The sequence below is a fragment of the Oryzias latipes genome, chromosome 9, assembly GCF_002234675.1.
Source record: "Oryzias latipes chromosome 9, ASM223467v1".
NCBI lineage: Eukaryota > Metazoa > Chordata > Actinopteri > Beloniformes > Adrianichthyidae > Oryzias > Oryzias latipes.
The window spans coordinates 31,312,491-31,335,759 of NC_019867.2; the positions used below are offsets into that span (position 1 = coordinate 31,312,491).

Genomic DNA, 23,269 nt, shown 5'->3' on the forward strand with positions numbered 1-23,269 from the left:
CAGAAACAACCAAACCGTTTTTTTAGAAAGCCCTTCTAAAGTGTTTTATGTCTTATTTTATATATTTTTATGTCTTATGTTTTATATTTATTTTATGTTTTAATGTCCTTGAACCTGCACAAAAATGATCACAGACAAAGAGATTAGTGCAGTGACTACAGATGTCCTGATCTGATCACGTTGTTTCTTTAAATGAGTTTGTTTGGTTCTTGAGAAATAGACCCCTAAGAAATGGCCGGTCTAGACTTACATACACAACATCACAAAGGCAAGATGACTGCCAAAAAGATCTTAATACCACATCTCTCTTAAATAAAAAATATATACCTGCATGTCCAGCAGCATTTTTTGTTGTCAGGCAAGAACAGCTGATCGTATAAAGGATGCACCAGACCTGGAAGTGCTGGGAATAAAAAGGAATGGCAGACATGCCTCATAGGTGTATAAAACACGTCCATGTTTGTCAAAAAAATTAGATGATAAGCAGGCGGCAGAGGATCCCAGCTTCCCTGCTGCTGGCGGCCAACGGCGGCGGCCAGCAGTGAATCTGGGATCAGGGCCACTTTATTCCCGGTACAGGTGCCTACACCTGTCCAGGTGTAACAAGCACCACCGTGACCCGAAAGGGATGTAGCGGGTTAAAAAAATGGATGGGAAAAAACTAAATCAAGAAAAAAAAACTGAGCCAAAGTAGGAAACCTGGTGGCCAACTGTTGCTATAGTAATAATAAAAAAATCCAGAAAGGAGAGAAAGTTGGGTGTTCTGATATTTAGTTCTTTTTACTGCAGCTACAGTCTGTTGACAGTTAGCAGTCTTTAGCTCAGTGACTATAGCAGTTTTGTTATCGTCTTATCAACCAATTTTGACAGACTTATTTTAACATCTAATAGAGTAGAGTCTGGTCCTCCTTTCTGGCTCTGAAACAATCCGCTGGTGTTTTGTTTACACGGTCAGCTGTTGGCAGCCGGCACCAGCCGGAGATCGCCGTGTTAGCATCTGTGTAATTCCATTTTCCACAGAGCTACAGTAACAAGAAAATTCCCCCCTTATGGGATCAATAACATTCTAAAAATAAAATTCTAAAAAATGTAATAAAAATAACTTCAATACGGATGCGTACATTTCAACGACCCATGTTTCAGGACTCGATGCGCCCGTCACCCCGTGACGCATTTTTGACAGTTCGTTTACAGGAGAAATTTCATGTTCAAAACAAAGAAAAGTCGTGTTCACAACAGACACCTTAAACATAAAACTAAATGTTGTGTTTAGATTTTTCTGCAAAGTTGTGCACAGCTTTGTCTTTATGAATACGTTTCTTATTGCCAGTCAATCGTCTGCTCTGGATAAATGCTCCTGGACATCAATAATTATATTAAATTGAGATTTTAATGTAATAAAAAACCTGTAAAGTTACCCCACCCCATTAGTAAAATCCTAATTACCCCGTTACAGGTGTACTCTGTGAATACCGATCATGGCTCATTCAACATATTAGTTTGAGGGAGAAGAAAACATCACAAACCTTTTCCCATGAAAAACAGAAGTTTGTCCAACGTCCTGATGAATTATCACCAAATTGTCACCAATTTGCTTTTATGGCTTTTCCCTCGTCCCAGAATTACTCAGACGTTAGGCTGTGTATCGTTACTTAGGCGGTGATCCAATTCACGAATCAAGCTCAACGATTCACAGATGGAACAACGATTCTTCCTTTCTAATGTAACATGTTTGCACACTTGCCATGTCTTTTTACTGGATGTATTAAATTTAAATGATGAGCATTAAATCTCCATAATTTATACCTATATTTAGACCATGAGATCAGAATCAACTAAACTGATAAAAACAAATATTTAGATAGGAAGAAATGGTGTTTGTTACTGTATACAAGTCTTTCTTCATCAATTTAGTGGTTCAGTTCAGCAGTAAACAAAATAAACATCACTGTTTGGATCAATTCAAATCAAATGTTCTCAAAAGTTTCTGCATCTTCAAAGTTCTGCGACACTGTATGTTCTAAAACATTGCATATTGATGCAACGGTGGTATGAAAAGCCTCAGAATGAGCTGGAATGAAGCCTTATGAACTTCAGGGAAACTCCAGCGACACATTACTTTAAAAGATTTGTTTACTTCCAGTGGAAGTAGCACTGCCCATTTCCAGTTTATAAACCTCAAATCCAACATTATTCTGCATTTTAGAGCAAAAGATACATCGTTCCGAAATTATATTTGTACTACACTCTGCTATATTTATAAAGATTGAGAATCACAAATCTTGGAAATCGCAAAAATATGTACTGAAATTTTTGGAAGTAGATCGCGAGTTTCCGAGTACTTTTACAGTGGTTAAAGCTGGGTGATGTTTTTATTTCACGATAGTTTTTTCATGGTTATGTAGCCTACACCTCCACCCAACACTACCATCAAGGAGTTAGACGCTCTCCAACATATATTCCCCTTCCTCAGTTTCCTGCCGTGGGCTGTTTCTTCGTGATTCCCTCCCGTCACTGTCAGGAAGGTTTCGCTTGTTTGATTCCCACCAAGGTTTAGGTGCACTTGACACCTGCCAGACTCGGTGAATGACCAGAGGAACTCTTCTCACATGACCTGAAACCGGCCGACTAGTACCGTCACGACTGAGGCGAGTACCTGCACTTTGTACGGGTCGCCAGAGATGCGCAGAGGCTTGTCGGCCCCCGTGGGCATGGGGCCGTCCTGGATCATCATCATCTTCACCCCGGCTCGCTCCTGAAACAGTAAAAGTTTAAACTCTGTCTAAATTCTTTAGGATCGTTCTGCTTTCTTTGTCTTTGGTTTCATGTCTACAAAAGGCCAGAGCAGATCTGCTCAAACCTGTTTCTACCTGCAGTTGCTTGATGGTGTCTCCTCCTCGGCCGATCACCAGCCCCACCTTGCTGGCTGGGATCAGCATCTCCTGCACCGAGGTCCCGCCCTCGCTGTCACCATGGAAACCAGGCCCATTCCTGCAGCGCTCCACGATCTGGACAAGCAGTCGCTTCGCCTGCCTGAAAAACAGTGATTCGGTCAAACGTCTACAGATAAGAGAGGGAAAACTCTCACTGACCGTTTTTTTGAAACCTATCCGGGGAAAAAACTTCACCAAATGCTCCGCATCTTTTATCTTCAAGCATGGCTCTGATAAACAGACAACTTTGCTGTTTTTTCCCGTAAATTAATGACTATTTCTTGTAAATTTAGGACTTTAAAGTCGTGTTAAAAAAACGCTTTGTTTGTAAACTGGCACTAAAAATCTGTTGTATATTACAGATATTTGACATGAATACATTTTCTAACAGGAACCCGTGTTTTTCTGTTAATTAACCAAAACCTTATGCAGTTTCCAGTATGAAGCCCATTGAGACGACTTATTGCAATATTGGGCTATAGAAATAAAATGGAATTGAATGGAATAACAGATTCCCATTAGAGAGCTCATATTAAACCTCACAGCTGCCATCTGTTGAGGTGTATGAAAAACGCCACGGTCCTTTACGACCAACACGTCTGCCAGAACCTCTGCCAGACAACCGTCTTCTTCTTGGTTATTCGCTAAACACGTAGAGCACCAAGTGGTGGCATCCTCTTCTCTGCTACCACTGAACCATGGAGCAACTTTTGACAACAGCAAAGAAGCCAAACCATCACACTGCCACCATCGTGTCGTGATTTTATCCTTTAGTTTGGCTCCAGATGTACCAAGACATAAAACTCTTTGTATTCAGAACATTTGGATGTTTCTTTGTTCTTTCCTGCTCGTTCTCCCTAAACTCTTCAAGAAGCCATTTTCTGGCTGACTGTTAATTCATAAAAAGCTTCTTTTCCTCGTCTCCTGTTCAGGTCGGTTGCTCCTGGTAAAGCTCCTGGCTGTTTTCTCCATGCCTCGCACTAAGGTTCTCCTTAACTGCAGAAATGTTCTTGCAACACTTTGGATCCACATGAAGGTGGAATCTCGACGTATTTGATTCTGTAAGTGACAGATATGCAGCACAGAAAACAGGGAGGTGACCCAGACTCTACACTGAGAAACTGGAACAGGAACTCACTCGATGCTCTCTGGAGATCCAGTCAGCGAACACGGCCGCTCCATCAGACCTCCACTGTCTGCAAACACAACAAAAGGCTCAATCCCCGACAGCTTCGGCGGCAGCAGGTCAACGCCACATCCAACTCACCGGCCGCGATCTGGATCTTACAACCCGATTCCAGCTGGATCCGTGTGATCTGTTCTCCTCCTCGACCAATAACTGGATCAGACATCGGAAGAACAATCAGTGTCTGCTGTCATGCTTCTTAAAGTTGGTCTATCACAGTTCCACATCAGAGGAGACCGACGGGAAATCAGATACCATTCAAAAAACAAGTCTCCCTTGATTTAAATGACAAAATGTTTGGGATGAAATGTTCTATTGGGTAGAAGACAGTAGAAACCATATAAGGACAAACCTCTGATATGTTTGAGTCCAAACAAAAAGTTAAAAAATTATTATTATAATTCAACACAAACTTCTTTCAAATTCCAGAAACTCTTCCTCACATGGCGCCGACCAAACAGATAAAAGACAAATCAGCTCCATGTAAATGAGCAACTGTTTAGAGCGTCCATCCACCAAGACATTTATATTCAATTGAACATGTTTTTAACCATAAAATGGTAGTTTAGATCGCCAAAGGGACTTTAGATAAAAGTTGACCAAGCTCAAAACAAGAAAACTTGACTTAAACTTTCTAGGAATGACATACAGGAGAGGCTGATGTTGGGGCTGAGCAGTGACCACGATAACCATTCTGAGGTTCAATAACCGAAGGAGACTGTCGGACGGCGCTCAGATTAACTTCTATCATGTTGGAAAGGAGTAAATGTGGAGCATGTGACTGTGGTTTGTCCGAGTGCAGCCGTCATACTCACTGAAGCCCACCATCCTGTCTGGAACCTTGTAATCCTCTGTGATTACTCTGCTGTAACGAACAAAAACACACATCAACATCCAGAGAGCAGCCGCGTCAAGTCGTTATGCTGATCCTTCAGCAGATGGCCAAATCTATCAAATTTACATTTTCACACTGATGTGAAGCAACAACACCATGAAGCTGAATATTTGTGTTTGATCAATAAAAAGTGCTGCTCGTACCTCTGATGGCCCATGGCCGGGAGCTGGTTACCTACTGAGAGACGGAGACGGTGATTAGACAAGAGGAAACCTTCACCTGAGGGTCTTGTCTTCCACTTTCTGCTCTTAAGCTAAAGGTTTGTGGCTTCGGGCAGCAGATTTGGACAAACGGTGAAGGTAAAACAAAAACATTGGAGTTTATTAGAAACTCAAAGATCTAACGCAGTTCAATTTTATTTATGCATATTTACAACAATTGTCACCTCAATGGGCTTCAAACCGGTTGTTGTGTAATAAACCATAAAGAACATAAAGTCATAGAATTCAATGGCTAAACTAAACTAAACAGACTAAAGTAAACTGGGCATCCCGGCCCCTAGACCCTCCTAAGGGTCTCAGTTCTCTGAGCACCGTTGGATGGTTCCACATCAGATTAACAAAATTATTCACAATTAGAGTTTAAGAATTTCTTTCAGACACTGAATGTCACTATACATTCAAAGACCGCCTCTTAAGAAAGTTGGGTTTTTGGTGTTCTCAACATGTTCTTGTGGCATTTTTCTGACGATGGCGGACATATTTGATGAAAATTAAGACTAAAACTGCATTTGTAAATTTTTCTTTATTCAAATCGTGGTGAATCAAGAGCTGATGAAAAACTACTGTTAGAAAAGGCCTGTAGTTGTTGGGAACTACAATCGGCAGGCCTTGTGCTCCCTGCCTCAGACCGGTGTGGAGCAGGGAGCCGGTGATCCGACCCAAAACCGGAGCAGATTAACGATGACAGTAGGGCATCAGAGAAGGGAAAAACACCCGTTTAAATGACCAGCAACAAAACCAGAGCAATACATTTCATCTAAAATGTGTCTTTTTGAAGATCAGGAAATCTACTTTTAAGATCTGAGACACATTTATTTACATTTCATTGAGGGAAATAAGTAATTTCCCCCACAGTAACCATTGAGACTTCTGGTCCACACAGACCAGCTAAAAAGAGAAAAAACATGGAAACGCAAAAAGGCACCAGCATTCACTGATGAGAAGAATGAGGGACCAGACTTTTGCTGGGGAGGTGAATTTGGTCCTGGGAGGAAGAAAAGGAGCATGGAGCCCCAGTTCTGAAAATCAAAGAGATTCTTCAATTTGCGTCTCTTCATCTCACACAAGCATTTCCTGTCTGATGAAACGGACGTTTGTCAGCAGCTGCAGCAGAGTCCATGTCTGTGCTCTGCGTCCACATGGCGGTCAAATAGTCCATATAGTTTGGTCTTGACACTGATTTTATTTTGTTGTTTTTTTGTTTATTTACCAAAAGTGCAAAATTCTTTTCTATTACCTTTAATGGAACTTGAATTCATTCTCTCCCAGCTACACACACTTAGGTAACGGGTTGGACCTCCTTTAGCCTTCAGAACCGCCCAATCCCTGGTGTCATAGATTCAACAAGGTTCTGGAAACATTCCTCAGACTTTGGTCCATGTTGACACGACAGCATCAGTTGCTGCAGGTTTGTCTGTTGAACATCCATGATGCCGATCTCCCGTTCCACCACATCCCAAAGGTTCTCTATTGGGTTCTGGTGACTGTGGAGGCTGTTTGAGTCCAGATAACTCATTGTCATGTTCTAGAAATTGTAGCCTCAGTTTCCTGTTCTTAGCTGACAGCAGTGGTACCTGGTGTGGTCTTCTGCTGCTGTAGTCCATCTGCCTCCAGGTTGGACGTGTTGTTCTTTCAGAGATGCTCTTCTGCAGACCTCGGTTGGAACCAGTGGTTCTTTGAGTTCCTGTTGTCTTTCTATCAGCTGGAACCAGTCTGACCTCTGACCTCTAGCATCAACAAGACATTTCTGACCACAGACCTGCTGGTCACTGTATATTTCCTATTTTTGGACCATTCTCTGTAAACCCTAGAGATGGTCGTGGGTGAAAATCCCAGTAGATCAGCAGTTTCTGAAATCCTCAGACCAGCCTGTCTGGAACCAACAACCGTGGTTCAAAGTCAATTCTTCCTCTTTCTGATCCCTGGACCTTGTCTAGATGACTAAATCCATCTGCCATGTGATTGGCTGATTGGAAATTTGCATGAACGAGCATGAGAGTACATTAGAAAACGGCTGGTGAGTGTCTGTGGGGAATTTGAATTTCTTTTGCTCGAAGAGAAACTTGGTTTACATTTTGCTGGTCTAGCCAGTTCCCCAACTCATTGCTGATTTTTAAAATGTTCAATAATTCTTTGGGAGTTCAGCCAGTTTGTAATCCTATTCAAGGTGTAAAGTGTTTTTAATTGGTTCGCATGTTTCTAAATCACTATAATGATTTTTCTTCCCTGGTATTTGAGATGCAAGTGTTGGACTGAAAACTCCTTTTGAATATTTCTCAGATGGTACTCAAATGCTTCATCAGGTGGACCTAGCCTGTTCTGACCGACTCACCTCCGTCTTCTCCACCTCGTTTCTGGTAGTACAGAGAGGGCTCGACGCTTCCTGAGGAGCTGTTGAGGTGGGGTATGTTTTCTCCACCCATCTTACCCACCATCTAAAACCAGAAGGAGAAGCAGCTTCAGACAAAAAACCCTGTTTGGATCAGCAGATAAATTAACTCAAAAGTTGAATTCCTTTTCATGTTCAGGTTAACTGCAGTAGATTGTAGGAAAAAGGACGACCAAAGTCCAGACCCTTTCCAAAACAAGAAAATAATATCATGAAAAAGTGAATTAAATTCCAACATTTCATTCGAACAATTACACTTTCATAGATTCAGGGCCACCGTTTCATTCAATTGAAGTATTTGTGATTTTTTTTTAATACAAAAATTGTGATTCCAGCTCATAACCAACGAAAACAGGATTTAAGGAAATTAGAAAACTGGAGAAATCTGCCTAAATTTTGCAGGACATGAATGTTTTCAATGGATTTTCACCAATAATCTTCTGCTAAATCCAAAACACCTGCACATGTTCCCCAGATGTCATTAATTTGGTCGTTTGGTTCAACGTGGAAAACTTCAGATGTGACGACTATCCAGGAGACCCTCACTGACCCCCTCCACCATCTGGGGAAGCCCCTAATGTTCCTCGCTAAGGAGGCTGGCCGTGTCCGAGCAGATGGACAGAAAGTCTGACGGGAGGACAAATGTGTCAGGAGAAGAGGCAGCGGCTAAAGAGCGGATCATCAAAAAGATTCAAGAAAAACCTCCAGGAAGACTGGAACCAGGAGGAGGAACAGCTTCAAGAACCACATTCAGGAGACGGGCTCCAACTGTCGGGTTCCTCGGGTCAAACCACTTCTGAGGCCGGACCAACGGAGGAAACGTCTCAACGGGACCAAAGTGAAGGACTGGACTGTTGGCCAGAGGTCCAAGGTCCTGGTTCTGATGAAAGGAAAGTCTTTCATTTGGGAATCAAGGGTTTGGAGGAAGACTGGTGTGGAGCAGAACCCGAGCTGCTGGAGGTCCAGAGTGAAATCTCTACAGTCAGTCAGGATCTGGGCCGGTGTTGGTAAACTCTGCTGTGTTCAGTCCAGAATCACTGTAACGGTCTTTATCGTTTTGCAAAGGTTTTTGTGAGTTGGAACCCCAAATTACGTAAAATTACCAAATAAATACTTGAAATCAATTAAACTGAGGGCCTCAAATCTATATCCTATGAAAGTTTAATTTTCTGAATAGAATTATGGAAAGTAATACAGCTTTCTATAATATTCTACTTTTTTGGAAAGGATCTGTAGACTTAAGTTATAAGAGAAATGACATTTTTGAGTATCAATGATCCTGACAGCAACAAAAACAAACACAAAACAGTGATATATTTGTCAGCTTTGCAGCTCCTCATTGAGTTTTTGGTCCATGACAAACGGCTTGTACAGGCCTTTAGATGATGAAGGCTGCAGACCTCTGGTTAAACTAACCAGAGTCTGAGAACAGAGGTCAGTGTTCACGCCTACACAGTGGGTGGCAGTGTGCATCATTTTCATGGATGTTCATCTATAAATAATAAAGAGTTTGATGAAGCACAGAAGACAAAAGTCTTCAACTACTTTCACATCAAATGTGATTTATGCCTCACTGGCGTCCCAGTGCGAAACATGAGCAAAATATCTTTGATCGGATAACAGATCGGATTAGAATTAAATTGTGAACTGTGACCAGAAAAACTTTATCCAGTTATAACAGACATTTACATACGCCACACTTTCGGTCAGAATAAATCCTTTGGACAAGCGCAGAAGTCTCTAAAACAGTGGAAACAATGATAGAAGAAGAAATATTGAGTTTCGTAAACAAACAAGCTGCCGCATAGAGCGAGATGATCTTCGAACGCAATTTTATTATTGTTATGATCATTATTGAGTAAGGGCTTGTTCACTCATATTTTTTTTAAATCTGTGCTTTATTCTTGGCCACACAGAGCCGGAAGAAGGGTTAGGATTAGGCTAATACGTGCCAACAACAACATTCAGACGTGGATGCAGTTCAAATCCATGCGGTCAATGCTGCAATGTGCATCTTGGCTGCACGTTGATATGTGGGAATAACATCAGCCTTTAATTTGCCAGGACACGATTGTTTTTATGGTTTCTCAGGACTGTTTGCCGTTTCTCCATTCAAAAGCCGCTTACACACCGTCCCAGAGCCGCTCCTCTGCTCGGAGAGACAGTCCTCCCAGAAGACTCAGAACTCCTGATCGGTCTCCGGTCCCTCGGACCGGTCCCGAAGCCTCCGCTCATCGTAACAAAGCACCCTCCCCTGCCCGCTAACGGGAAGCTATGAGACCAGTTGCTCTGCTCAGAGACACAGTTTGCACGGGTGGAGCAGGCGACCGGTCCTGGTCACGCTCCAAAGCCTCCTATGGAGCGCCACACCGTCTATGCATGACGTAAAAGCCAGCGCAGTAGTGACCCACGACCGGAATAAACAGTTTATATGCACCAGGATCGAATCAACAATCGGCATAACCCATCTATCCCCATCAGAAAGAAAACCTACTCCATGTTGGAGTCCAAAACCAACATGGAGCGCAAACTGTTGTTCATACTTCATATTTTCTTATTTGTATCAAGACAATAATAAAAAGTTCTTCTAATGATGAGTTTTCCCTCCTGGGACTAATGTGGGACAGCAAGTCGTCATACTGGGTCACACAGATGGATGTTCCGCTAAAGCCTCCGTGATTCAGACGCCGCTCCTGCCGTAGACGGTGAAACTCACCGTACTGGGAGGGTCTCTGAATGAGACTCTCCCAGTACTTTTGATGGTAGCTCCTCCCACATGCGTCTGGTATATGAGCATACTTTTGGAAAAGCGTCAGACGCAAATTTGCCACAGCAATTGCATTCAACGTTGCATTCTGGAGCTAAAGGCAATTTTTATGTGTTCTCTAGGCGGTCTTGTAGAACTCAATGCTGTTTACAGTTTTGTTAACGTTCTGGTTTTACAATTTAACACATTTTTTTAACAGACTACTTTAAATATTTATTTTTAAGAGTAAGTTGTAATAACTTACTTTCTTTTTAAACTTTTCCTTACATTAAAACCAATAAGTGAAACCTTTGGAGCGTCACAGGATTCAGCTAGCATCATGCTAACGTGCTAGCAGTGAGCATACATACTCAGGTACGGTACCGCCCATGCCGCAAGTGATCCCATACAGACAGAACAGTAATCAGCTATTCATGTTTAAAGTCAAGAAGAGAGTTGAGCTTCAATCAAAACCACAAAAGCCCTCATTCAGCTCTGAACAAGTTAAATGGACGTTTTCAATCCACCTTCAAGTTTCTGTCTAAATCCAGACTCGGGATGAATCTAAAACTGATCTGGTTCGAGATTGAATACATCGAAAGGCTTAAAGGTTCTCCATAAAAACCCTCTCAGATCACAGCAGGAACAGCTTTAAGCAGCAAGTTCCACACTGTAAAAAAGTCCAAACTTCCAGGTCAGAGGTCAGTTCAGAGAAATCCAGTTTTTCCAACAAAGAGAAGAGAATACTTTATTAAGAAGTATATTGAAAAAGGAAAAACTATACTATCACTATAAAATGAGACAAGATAAAAACGCTTAAGGCATAAAAACAAGTTTTTTGATCAACATCAAGATCCACAACACCCACAATGCACAATACCAAACAGCAACGATTGGTGGGTCTTGTCCAGCATCAGAAAATCATGGGGAGTACTGGAGCTGGTGGAGCACAGAGTTTGTCTGGACCGCCGGGCTCAGAGCGAACATGGGTTTGCTGGTGACGCTCTAACAGAACACAGCACCGCCTGTAGAGACTCTTCAGCCCAACGCCTGCCTTATAAGGCTCCACCACAGCCTGAAGCAGCCTCGCATGTTTCACAGCGTCTGCGTCAGAGGGTCACTGCACTCGGTTCCAGTCATGTTCCGACGCAGTTCAAGTCACGAAGAGGAAATGTTCAATAGAAAAATGGGTCAGTGAGGACAAACAGGTGCTCACGTCCATCAGGTAACCTTTATCCAAAGCAGCACTAGAAACTTTACTGGACTTTAGACGGAAAAACATGAAACTACACCTTTTGGCTTAAATCTATAAATAAAAATATCTAAAAATCTAATACGAACTTCTACCAAATCCTTTCTGAGCACTGAGGTGACAAGAGTTGATCTGCTGACACATGTCCAGTCCTCACAGGGATCATTTAAAGTACCGTATGAGAAGTGTCACGGTTCAATACAACTGAAAAGAGTTTGTGTTAAAGACCCACTAAAATAAAATCGGTGTCAAAACTTGTATCTGTGGCATTTTTCTAATGATGGGTGATACATAGAAAGAAAATAAAGATCAAAATTGCATTCCTGAGTATTTCTACATATTTAAACTGTTGTGAATCAGGAGCAGACGAAGAAAATGTAGTTTGAAAAAGCTTGTAGATAATACGTACAGAAACTAAAATCTGCAGGACGCAAGCTTCCTGCTCTGCTCCATTCTGATCATGAGGTATGAGGGGCTGTAAGCTAGCGGGAGAGAGCGTAAACAGATGGATGATGGGTAACACACCAACTGCCCCGCCCACAACTCAACTAATGTAATCCTGCCGCTCTGCAGAAAATTTCCTAGAAAACAACAGCTTCTTATTAATTTTGGTTATAAACAGAATAATCATAATTTAAAGACAACTGGGAAGACTTTGAAAATAGATCAAAAGACGATCGGAGCGGGACTTTAGCGACTCAACGCGATCAGGTGTAGAAAAAAAAGTGAAAGATGGACGATCCTTTTGTCTGTAGAGCAAATGTGACTGCGAGTCTTCCAAATATGAAATATGGTGACATCAGGAACGATGTGGTTGTCAATGCTGGTGTTTATGGTGGACACGGACACATAACTGGACAAATTTAATTTTGATGGTGTTAGTGAAATCATGCTAACTCATTTCCATGCCACAGAGAACGGTGGGAATGCGGCTTTCCCCAGACCCAATGCAGCAGAGTCTCTGGATGTACTCTCCAGTAGGGCCAACATGGACATCATTCATTTCTAACCTGTTTGTTCCCTCCCGGGGTCACTGGGCTGCCGGAGCCTATCCCGGCCACTTGCGGGCAAAGGCCAGGGACACCCTGGACAGGTCGCCAGTGTGTCGCAGGGCCAGGTATAATTCAGTGGGTTTAAATGCACCACACGGTTGCGTTCTGCATTTTAAACATGAGACTTCAATAGATCCCACACTGGGGAAAAAGCCTGAAGCTGCAGGTTTTTAGGTCCTTTTCCAGGTCTAAAGCAGACATTCGATCAGATGCGTGATGAGGTCGTCTACAGTTAGAGACACTCCCGATTGTTGAAGGAAACATTGAGAGCTTTTAATGCAGCAACATTCACTCCAGTAGACCTGCAGGTACGGGCTCTGAATGAAGCTGTTTCAATGGAAAAATGTATTTAAGACACAGAAAGATCCAAGGAACAGCAGGAAGCACCATTAACCAGACCACATGGTTGGTAGTTAGCCAGATCACTTATTTGTTGTTTACTTTACTGTTATCTTTAACAGCATGTCACTGATACTTAAAGAGAAAAAAAATAGGTTAAAACTGAAAGTATATTCAAAACTTTTATTACCTGTGACCTGAGGCTGTCTAAGCCAGTGTTTTTCAACCAGTGTGCCGTGGGAAATGACCCTCTTTCACTGATCTAAAGACATTTCCCATCTCCAGGATTTCAGCTCTGTGTTCATCCAAACAGGCCTGATAAAACACTGACTAGTTAGGAATATGAAAGATCACAAAATACTTTTTTCTTTGTGTTTATTTGATTCTATTAAATGACGGTACCGCGATTTAGCCGCAGCTTCAGCTCTGTTTTAGGAAAAGTCTCCCTTCAACTGTCTCCACCAATCATTCTTGGAGGCTTAATCACACGTCCTCAGTCTGACCAATCAGAAGTGGTTAAAGTCTTCACTTCCTTGTTCCGATTCTGCTCATAAAGTCTCTCAGTTCCAACAAAAATACCAGCTAAAGCTCGTCTTTAGCGGTGTAGCTTTCCACAGAATCCGGTGTCAGACCGTGGAACAAGAGAACAAAACAATGAAGCTCAGAGAAGAGAGTCTGTCTGCCATCACTACATCTCCCATGGTGCATTGGGTTAAAGTGACAGCGTCTCAGCGTACAATGAGTTAAACGTCTTAAACCACAAGAACACATCCAACAGTTTTAAATCTTCTTGATGAAATCAGAGGTCAGAGGTCAACAGTTTATTTCTCCTTCAAGGTTTGTGTTTCTTAACAGCCAAACATCCCAGAGTTTGGTCCAAGTCATCTTTCTAACTGAAACACTTTTCTAAGAACGTCTGGATTATTTTAGATGTTAAACTAAAGAAGAAGTAAGAACAACATTTAAGAAACAGGATGAAGGTGAAACAGACAAACTAAATTGAAACAATTTAATCATCTAAAAAGAAATAAAACTTTTTTGTTAAAAGTTTTCAAAGACTTCATCTTTGATTAAGACAAAAGAAAAACTAATTAAACTTCAACATGTTCACTTTTTGTGTAGCTACAGAAAACATAAATATGTTAGTTTTTCTGTGTCAAATTTATCAAACATATTTTGATCATATTGTTAAAAAATTCAGTTGCCTTTGCACCAACATTGAAATAAATATAAAAAAATAAATAAATCACTATTTAGAAAGAATTCATTTGTTTTTTGTGAGGTTACATAAAATTACATGTTAATAAACTGGAAGAAAAAACACCTACCAGGGTAAAATTTCAAATAATTTAGTTGAAAATTATTACTGACTAAAACTACCTTAACTTTCATTACAACTTTTAGAAAAAACAGCTGCAACTTCCAGCTTTTTCTGCCACAATTATCACACTAATGCACGTGAGATCATGGAGGGACTGTAGATCAATACAGACTATAGAGTTTCTCCTTTTTTAATTTTTGGATGCTGGTGTTTTTTTTTGTCAAGGAGAAAGTGTGGCTTGGCTCACAAAGGTTGAAAAATACTAAGCTAAGTGTCCACCTTTAAAATTCCCAGATGTGCTTTTATTTCTAAAATAGAAAAGTAAGGAGAAAGCTTTAAAAATGACAGTTCTACTTTCTTGTACCGTTTTCCTTCCGATGAAAGCGCGGCTGCCCCACCCGCACACGCTACACGTGCCACACTTCGCCATTCACTGCTTTCTGCTGACTCAGGCGTCCAGCTCTGATTGCCTGAACACACCTGATGCAGGTGATCAGCAGCAGGAAGTGCAGGAGAGCTGGAAACCAGGCAGATGTTGAGCAGGTCTGGATTAAGGCCTCAAACTGTTCTGGTTTCTGTCAGTCTGAGCGATGAAAATAAAACACTTTTTAGCTTTGCAAACGTTTCTTTACTAGATTTTACAATAAAATTAGCTTAAAACTGCTAAAGAAATGCTTAAAGTTTAAAAGCTTCATAAGTAAACCCTACCAAATCCGTAAACACGCATGTCGTCTACAACTCCTTTATGTAGTTTTTAACATGCCAACTTCCTCCCTATATCTTTGTCACAGCTGGGCTGGATATTGCATACATTCTGAAGCTATCTGCTAGCATTTTTTGCTCCCTCCACATCTCTGACAGGCCTGCATCCTGGTGTCCTGTACGCCCGACGGACCATAGACATCTAACCGGATATGATAAAACTGGTGCCGTTCTCTGTCCGTCTCCTCTCTTGGCTTCTCGTCATGGGAACTAAATCAAATTAGTATTTGTAGCCTTAGCATGACTTAAAGTTAGCCCGGGAGCTCCTCAGAGAAGCATCAAAGGGCGCTTCGCACCAGGTTCAAAACCCGTCAACTCTCAAAGAAAAGCCCAAGTGGGGCAGACCGTTGACCTAAACTTCCCAGATCATCTCATGATTCCAATAGATATACGTGTTCAGAGCTGGTATGCAAGTGTCAGCTTCAGCATGTAAACCTCAGGAATTCAGAGCTCAGGCAGGGGCAATGAAGCCGTAACATTCAGGAGAGACTGACAAAAGCACCTTTTCGCTCCTTAAAAGGTCACCTTCAAGGTCACCGATGATGTACGGTAACGAATGCGATGGAGGTAACCGCTGCAGACAGCAGGCCCAACAGGTTCCAGTCTGATGTTTCCTATTTGGGTTTGTTTAAAGTGTGTTAAAGAATCACAGCCGCTCACATTTCAGTCGGCAAAGAACCTTTACAGGCAGACGTTCTCCTCCTCGGTCAAGCAGCACCAGGAATTCCACTCAAAGACTCGCGGTTGGTCCTAAAGGCTCATCCAACAGTCCACGCTGAGCTCGTTTGGTGCAACAGAAACAAAATGTTTCCTAAAGACACCAAGGATTGGAGCAATGACCGGTAAGCCTTACAGTAGTCTGCCGTACGCGCCCGTAGTTTTATTTTTCCAGGGGAAGAACTGCAGGGAAGATGTGACGCCGCCTAACTTGGTGACTTGTTACGTCTTGAACTTTTTCTCTCCTGGAAACTCTGGTTTCAGGCTGACGTGAGGCTGCACAGCTCCCACTGCTTCAGAGAGGGCCCCACCGGTTCACCTGTCCAGGTGGGGAGTCCCCAGGTGAGCCAGGTCGGGCTGAGCTGATCCATGAGGAAATCCGCTGCATCGATCAGCCCGGAGCACAGGCACACCCCCGCCGCCTGTTAGTGGCTCTGAGGCGGTTGCATAACTCCAGCCTACTTTCTACCAACTTACAGTAAACAGGGGTGGGGGTGGGGGGCAGCCCCGACTTTAATGCTGGAGCTCAGTGTGACCCCCCCCCCCGTCAGGCAGCAACTGGGTCCAAGCGGGAACCCGGGTCCCGCTGGGAGGGCTTCCCCCCCCCGCAGACCCAACAGGTCCTCCGCTGCCTGAGTGACACGTGTGGCCAAACTTCTCACCCCCCTCCTGTGCTCCCCCTGTGCTCCCCTCGGGCTGACAGCTCTACAAACTCCCCCAAAACTACCCCTCACACCGTGTCAGCCCCGACAAAGTGGACCAGACCGGACCGAACCGGTCTAAAGTCCAACTCCCAGCAGCTTTCAGAGCTAGTTAGCATGCTAAGTGTGTGAAAGTGTGCGCGCGCGTGAGTGTTGCAGAAGTTCGGAGCACGAGCTCAACAACACGGCCAAACCCAGGAAAAGTGCTTCGGTTCGGTCCAAACAGCCCCGCTCGGCTGGGAACGGCTGCACGCTGAACGGCGGTGTGGTTGTTACCTGCCGGGCCCGCTGAATGACATCGGCCAGGCCGTCAGCCTTCAGCCCCGGCTGGCTCGAGGAGGCCTGCAGCTCCGCCATCACAGCTGCTAGCCGGATTAGCTCGCGCTGTTAGCTGCTGCCTTCAGTGAGCGCGAGGCGCGAGACATCTCACTTTGACGGTTTTTAAGACTGGAGTTTACCTCCTCGTCGCTGATAGGGAAGACGGGAGAAACTCAACCATGATCGGAGAAATGCACAAATTAGTGGAAAATTATAAATAAAAAGTTTGCTTGGCAACTGTCTTTTAGTTAGCAGGTGTTAAAAGATAAATAAATAAAAGGCATAACACTCAAAATATACAAAACTTGTTCACATAAGATTTTTCCAAATATTGCATCTGACCCAGGTTTCTGCCAGAGGAAGACTAAAGAGAAGGTTTGAAGATAAGGAGGACACGGTTGGAGGATGCAAAGGAGTAGGTTAGATGGAGGGAGACGATTTCCTGTATCTACCCTGAAGTGAGCAAAACCCAGAGTTCTTTGCACATGCATTAGTCGGAAGAGGGGGAATGGTTGTGTTATTGAGGGATCTTGAATGTTTCCTAGTTTTTAACGGATCAGTGTTTTGTCTCCTTGGCCAGGGCTGTGAACGGTGCCCATTGAATGCAGGTTTTGAGAGTGTAACTTAAATAATTCCCTGAGCTGCACACAGACAATTGTTTCCTGATGTGTGCTCACTGTGCAGCTGGATAACTGGTATGCAGAAGATGATCTGTATTATCCTTCTGCAGAAGTTCATAAGGAACTCAATGAGCTCCTCCGGAAGAACAGTCTTTACTTAGCATGACATGTTGAAAGCCCCCATAATAGGTTATATAAAATCCAAGATTTTATGATGGATTTCTTCCTTTTAACTATTGTTTAAACAGGTCAGTGTGTGGTCTTGGAGGTCTCCTGATGTCCACCACGATCTTCCAGGTTTCACTGGTGTTTGGCTCAGGGTTAGTGTTGCAGACACATTTCTGTTTGTTCTGGTCGTGCTCAGAACAACAAACATATATAGGAAATAGGAATAAATCAGATCCTAAATTGAATACAATTAACTTGTCAAAGTTAATCAAAAATAATTTCATGTCATGCTTTTATATATTTTTTAAATTATATTTATGTAGGAAATCAGTTAAATGAACTTCACACGGAGACCGAAAACCTACAGAGAATTTTGCGGGTTTTGTCGGTGGAGTGGGATATCCTGTTCATAGATGATCTCTATGGCTGCTCAGCTGTTGGAAAGTCGTTTCCGCTTCCGCATTGAATCACGTGTTTGAGCCAGCTCCACAGGTGGAGCGCGTGAAGTTTTAGCGCGAGATGAACATTTTCTGCCATGACGTCAGCACTCAGCTGCTGTCGCTCTTCATCCCCTGCCAGTTTTGTGTTTGTTTCAGTGACCTTTGACCTTCAGAGGATCTTGGACGCTTTTTTTTTTACCAGAGCAGTTTTCTATTGATTCATTTGCTGATCTCTGATATAATCACATATTCAGCTTTTACTTTAAAAAATGATCTGCATAAAAAAAGATAAAAATACAAATAAATGAAGAGTTTTAGCAGACTTGGGGGCTACAAATAAACACAAAAAAACACAAACTAAAGGTAGTTGGTGACTCTGACCTTCACAAAACGTAACAGCAGCCACACAAGGATTCTGTTAAAAAAATAAAACAATGACCCAAAATATTAATCTTTTCAGAATATGAACAAAAGTGTTAAATTAAAATCAGGCTCCGTCCACAGGGGAGTCCCCTCAAACCAAGCGTGGCGTTGCAGTAAAGATGTCTTTCTACGATCATCTATCCCTTTTCTTTTACCTGCCCAGGGATGATCATCAGTCAGCCCCTTAAGCATGTGTCTGGCGTGTTGCACAGGGCAAAGCATTGATGCTGGCTGCTGAGAAAAAGCCCTTTATTGCAGACTTGTAAATAATTCGGTAGAATTTTTCCTTACCGCAAAGGAGGGTCTAAGGCAGTGTTTTTCAACCTTTTTAGAGCCACGGCACACTTTAACCTTGACAAAAATCCCGCGGCACACCAGCATCCAAAAAAAAATTCCAGCAGAATTAAGAACAAGGAAGTGAAGACTTTAACCACTTCTGATTGGTCAGACTGATGACATGTGATTAAGCCTTCAAGAATGATTGGCGGAGTCAGTTAAAGGGGCGGGACTTTTCCTTACACAGTTATAGCTGCAGCTAAATCGCGGTACTGTGATTCTTATCAAAATGTCTTTAATAGAATTAAATAAACACAAATAAAAAGTAATTTTAAGATCTTTTATATTCCTAACTACTCAGTGTTTTATCAGGGCCTGTTTGGATGAACAAAGAGCTGATCTCCTGGAGATGGAAAATGTTTTTAGATCAGTGAATGAGGGCAATTTCTCCACGGCGCACTTGACCATCTCCCACGGCACACTGGTTGAAAAACACTGGTCTAAGGGACAGAGATGTCAAGTTTAGTTTAGTCTGTTTAGTTAGTTCAATTTAGTATTTTCTTATTAATTTCTATGTATTCATGATCCTTTTGATTTTATGTTTTACTTTTTCAATTACCGATACGAAGCCCATCGAGACGACTTTTGTTGTGAATTTGGGCTATACAAATAAAATGGAATTGAATTGAAATTGAATGTCTGTATTTTTATACCCTTACAGGACACCGTAGAAAGGAAGTTTAGTTTCTGGATGTTGCAGCGGGCTAAAAGGTCTGATGGACAATGGCCGCAGGTTAGACATTACAAGCAGTGTTCAAGCTCTTCCTGGTGTGATCCTTGACTCACACAAACATATCGAGATTTGAGAGAAATCTACATGGTGTCAGACGTGGGACATGAGAAAATGGCCACATGGAAAAACGGAGCAGTTTCTCAGCAGCTTTAACCTCCACTGAGCCCAGAGTCTGGAAGGAAAAGCCCCTGACAGCAGACCAGGACCAAAGCTTTTACAGGAAGAAAGATGCAAGAGAGTCCCCCGATGCTGGTTTGGTATTTAAATGGCCCATATCCTGCTTTTGGAGTAAACTATATCCTTATATATGATCATATGTCGCCTTTGACACACTGAAACAAAGATTTTTTAATGAAATCTGAGTTATTTTTGCAGCTCATTTTCCTGCTTGGAAGAAAGACGACTCGAGCTCTGAGACTCCGCCTTTCCCTCTTTGTGGGTGGCGCCCGTTTCACAATCAAATTGAATATTGTTACAAAACAACAACAGAAAAAAATAAACAAAAGAAGAAAATCCTTATAATGTAATGAAAGATTTTTTAAAAGAAAAGTGTCTATGGATCTTTCATTCCTTCATTTTATTTTAGAAAACCCAAACAGTATTTTGAAGTTTCCCAGTTAATAAATAAATCAAATAGAAATCAAACAGAAAAACAATCACTCCACGGTTTTTAGCATGTTCTTGTAGCAGTTTTCTCCTAATGGATGACAGAATTTAATGTTAAAACTGCGTTTCTGAGTATTTCTTTATTTGTGTTGTGATGGATCAGGAGCAAACAAAAACCAAATGTTTAAAAAAGTTCTGACTTATGACAGCCACCGCAGTGGGCGGGGCCAAATTCTCGCTTTCTCTGCTACAATTCTAAATCCTCCATTGCAGACAAACAGATACATTAACGTTTTCATTTTCCTCATCTGACCGGCCGTCTGGCTCTCCCTGTGGGGATTTTAAAGAGGTCCAGAGGACCAGAACCCGCACCACAGGGACACGGACTCCCCAGGTCAGCATAGTTGTACTTTTGAAACATATTTTATCTGCTCCTGTTGTGTTTCGTTATTTGTCAAGCTTCTTTATTTTAGGTTTTCTGAACATCAATCTTTTGGGAATCTCTGGATGAGCTTTGAGGAACTGGAAGTTGCTTTGGTCCAGAGCTCCACAATCCTATGGAAAGACCTTCAGTTCACCTTCACCTCCACTAAATCATTGTCTTCCGTTTCTATCAGTGGCGGACCGTGCATTACACACCCGGGCCTTCAGTACAGCTACGTCAACCCCTCATGAACCATTTTACGATGCAGAAACCAGCTTTGCGTTGCAATTTGAAAATTCCTGTAGCCACAATAAATGCCTCTAAATAAACCAAACAGTAAACAAATCTCGTTTTGCAACTACAGCCAGCACAAAACATTGAGAATAACCACATCAATTTGGAACAATTTTTATTTACCAGCTAATTCAGAATTGACAAAGCCTCTTGGATAAGAGGTGAAACGTCTTCTAACTAAAACTAAGTCCACACGACAGCCCCTAAACCTATTACTATGATGGAATCAACCTGGATGAATGAGAGTCTTCATAGACAACAATTTTTATTGTGATATTTTTCATTTCACTCGTCAAAAAAAGGGATTATTTGAAAACAAAACCCATCCTCCTCTCTTTCCTTAAGCAGTCCAACACCCTGTCATGTAGATTATGGTCTCCAGTTCCATCAAGAAGTCCTTTTCTAGAACATCAAGGCCAGTGCTGAGAGCCGTGCCTGTCCAGTTGTGTTTCTGCGAAGGTTTGAATCCGCTTTAGATCAGGGGTCAGGAAGCCATGGCTCACAAGCCACATCTGGCTCACACACAAATCTTTAATTATAAAAAAAAGTTTCATTAGACCAGTCCTTCTCGGGCGCGATGCGATGCCAGGGGGGGCGCGCAGTAGTAGCTGTGCTTGGAGAAAAAGAAATCTGGCCACTATCAGTTAACTTTTATCTGTTATATCGCAGAGTTTGTACCTGCGAATTGCCGTCCCTGCAGCTGCGCTCCCGTCTTTGGGAAGTAAAAGGAGAGGGATAGTGGGCTCAGGCAGCGAGGTGAAACGGCGCACTGATTAGAACACACTGCCTGTCACATACCACACACTGCAGCATGTGAGTATTGCTGTACTGACAATGTTTGGCTCCACGTCTGCATGTGAGCAGTCTTTCTGACATGTAAAGAACATTCAGACCAACCTACGATCACGTTTAACGGATGGAAGTCTCAACGCCTGCATGAAGCTTAAATTCACCACATATCAACCAGACTAGACCATCAGCAAAACTGCCATGCAGCACCAGAAGTCACATTGATGCAAAGAAGTACTCATCATTTATTAGCATAACAATGTTATTAAAAAGAATCCACAGACTTATTATACTTTAAAAGTGTTGAAATTCCATAAAACACACACATTCACTAGTATTTTGAGTTTTGAACATATTGTAGCGGACTGAGTTGAACTGGGTGGCTGTTGAGTCGCGTTCTAAGGTCCAGAGGTCATTGAACGCATCAAGCAGAGATGCTGATTGGCCCTCAGTTCTGTTGCTTAGGCTGTTGTTGGGGGGGTTTGAAACAATGGGGTTCAGCTATGGACTGAATAGGAAATAGGAGGACTGGTGTGGGAGCAGGGGAATAAAAAGTTGGGAGAAGCGCTCTCGGTCGGAGAGATTCAGGAGTTTCTGACTAAGTTGTACGGCGTTGGTCACGGCCTGCAGTAACCTGAATAAAGAACCTTAAAAGAGGTTAAGTCTCCATGCCTCAGTGTGGGAAAGGGACACTACAATATTGTATGGCTCACGAAATTACATTTGACAATATGTAGTGTTCATGGCTCCCTCTGCCAAAAAGGTTTCCGACCCCTGATGAGGAGGCCTTCACAACTCTTGGTGAATACCCTTACCCTGCCTAGCAACAGAGGACAGCTGAAATGTGAATGGTTGAATGCTCCTATGTGAAAATACGTCTGTCTGGAAGCAGCATAACCATCATAAACACAGTAAAAGGGAAAGGACAGACTATTTGGAATGATTTAATGATTATGCATGGACAAAATATAATTAACACGTGAATCAGATGTTCTTTAGGCTTTCAGCGGAGGCCTCGAAGGCCCTGACTGCCCACCACTGGTTTCTATCATATGGAGACACTGAAGGATCTCCTGCTCGGATTTAGATAGAGTTCACCTCCTGCAGGCGACACTGCTGTAACGGTTTTCCAAAGGATGTAGTACATTCAGAACTTTGCTGCCAGAGTTTGGATCAGAACCACTCCTGCTCTCAAGTCCTCACACGGGTCAGAAGTGCAGCTAATTTTAAAGTGCAGTCGACATTTTGTAAATCTTTTAAAGCTGTAGGAACTCCTGCGATGGACTCCTCCTCCAGATGGTCTCCCTGTGGTCTCTGCAGCCCTGCACCTCCTGACAGGACGGACTTGTTCACTGAAGCTCAGAAACACGACTCTCCAGCTCATGTTCCCTTCCCTTTTTTGACACCAAGGGTCACCGATAACCTGCACAGCCCCCGCTGCCCACAGGTGACCTTCCATACACCTGGCTGGTGGTTTCAGATGCTTCGTCCTGCTGATGGAGGTGATAGCAACCCCCACTCAGAGAACCTGTGAGCTTGTTTATCTTTTGGAATCTGCAGCAGCTGAAGGGAAATTCCCGTTAAAATCTTCCTCTGAGCTTCAG

At 42.6% G+C, this 23,269-nt stretch overlaps 1 protein-coding gene across 2 annotated transcripts in view; it reads right to left on the minus strand.

Annotated features, from left to right (window-relative positions):
* Positions 1-16,922, minus strand: part of LOC101173152 (far upstream element-binding protein 3) — a 33,330-nt gene extending 16,408 nt beyond the window's left edge. For both annotated transcript variants that reach the window (XM_011479716.3, XM_011479720.2), the window contains exons 1-8: positions 16,791-16,922; positions 7,568-7,670; positions 5,158-5,191; positions 4,935-4,984; positions 4,201-4,272; positions 4,072-4,129; positions 2,871-3,033; positions 2,657-2,755 (exon numbers count right to left, since the gene is read on the minus strand). In XM_011479716.3, coding sequence (XP_011478018.1) covers positions 2,657-2,755; positions 2,871-3,033; positions 4,072-4,129; positions 4,201-4,272; positions 4,935-4,984; positions 5,158-5,191; positions 7,568-7,670; positions 16,791-16,871 — 660 coding nt within the window. In that variant the 5' untranslated portion in view covers positions 16,872-16,922. The remainder of the gene's footprint in view (positions 1-2,656; positions 2,756-2,870; positions 3,034-4,071; positions 4,130-4,200; positions 4,273-4,934; positions 4,985-5,157; positions 5,192-7,567; positions 7,671-16,790) is intronic.
* Between the last annotated feature and the right edge of the window lie 6,347 nt (positions 16,923-23,269).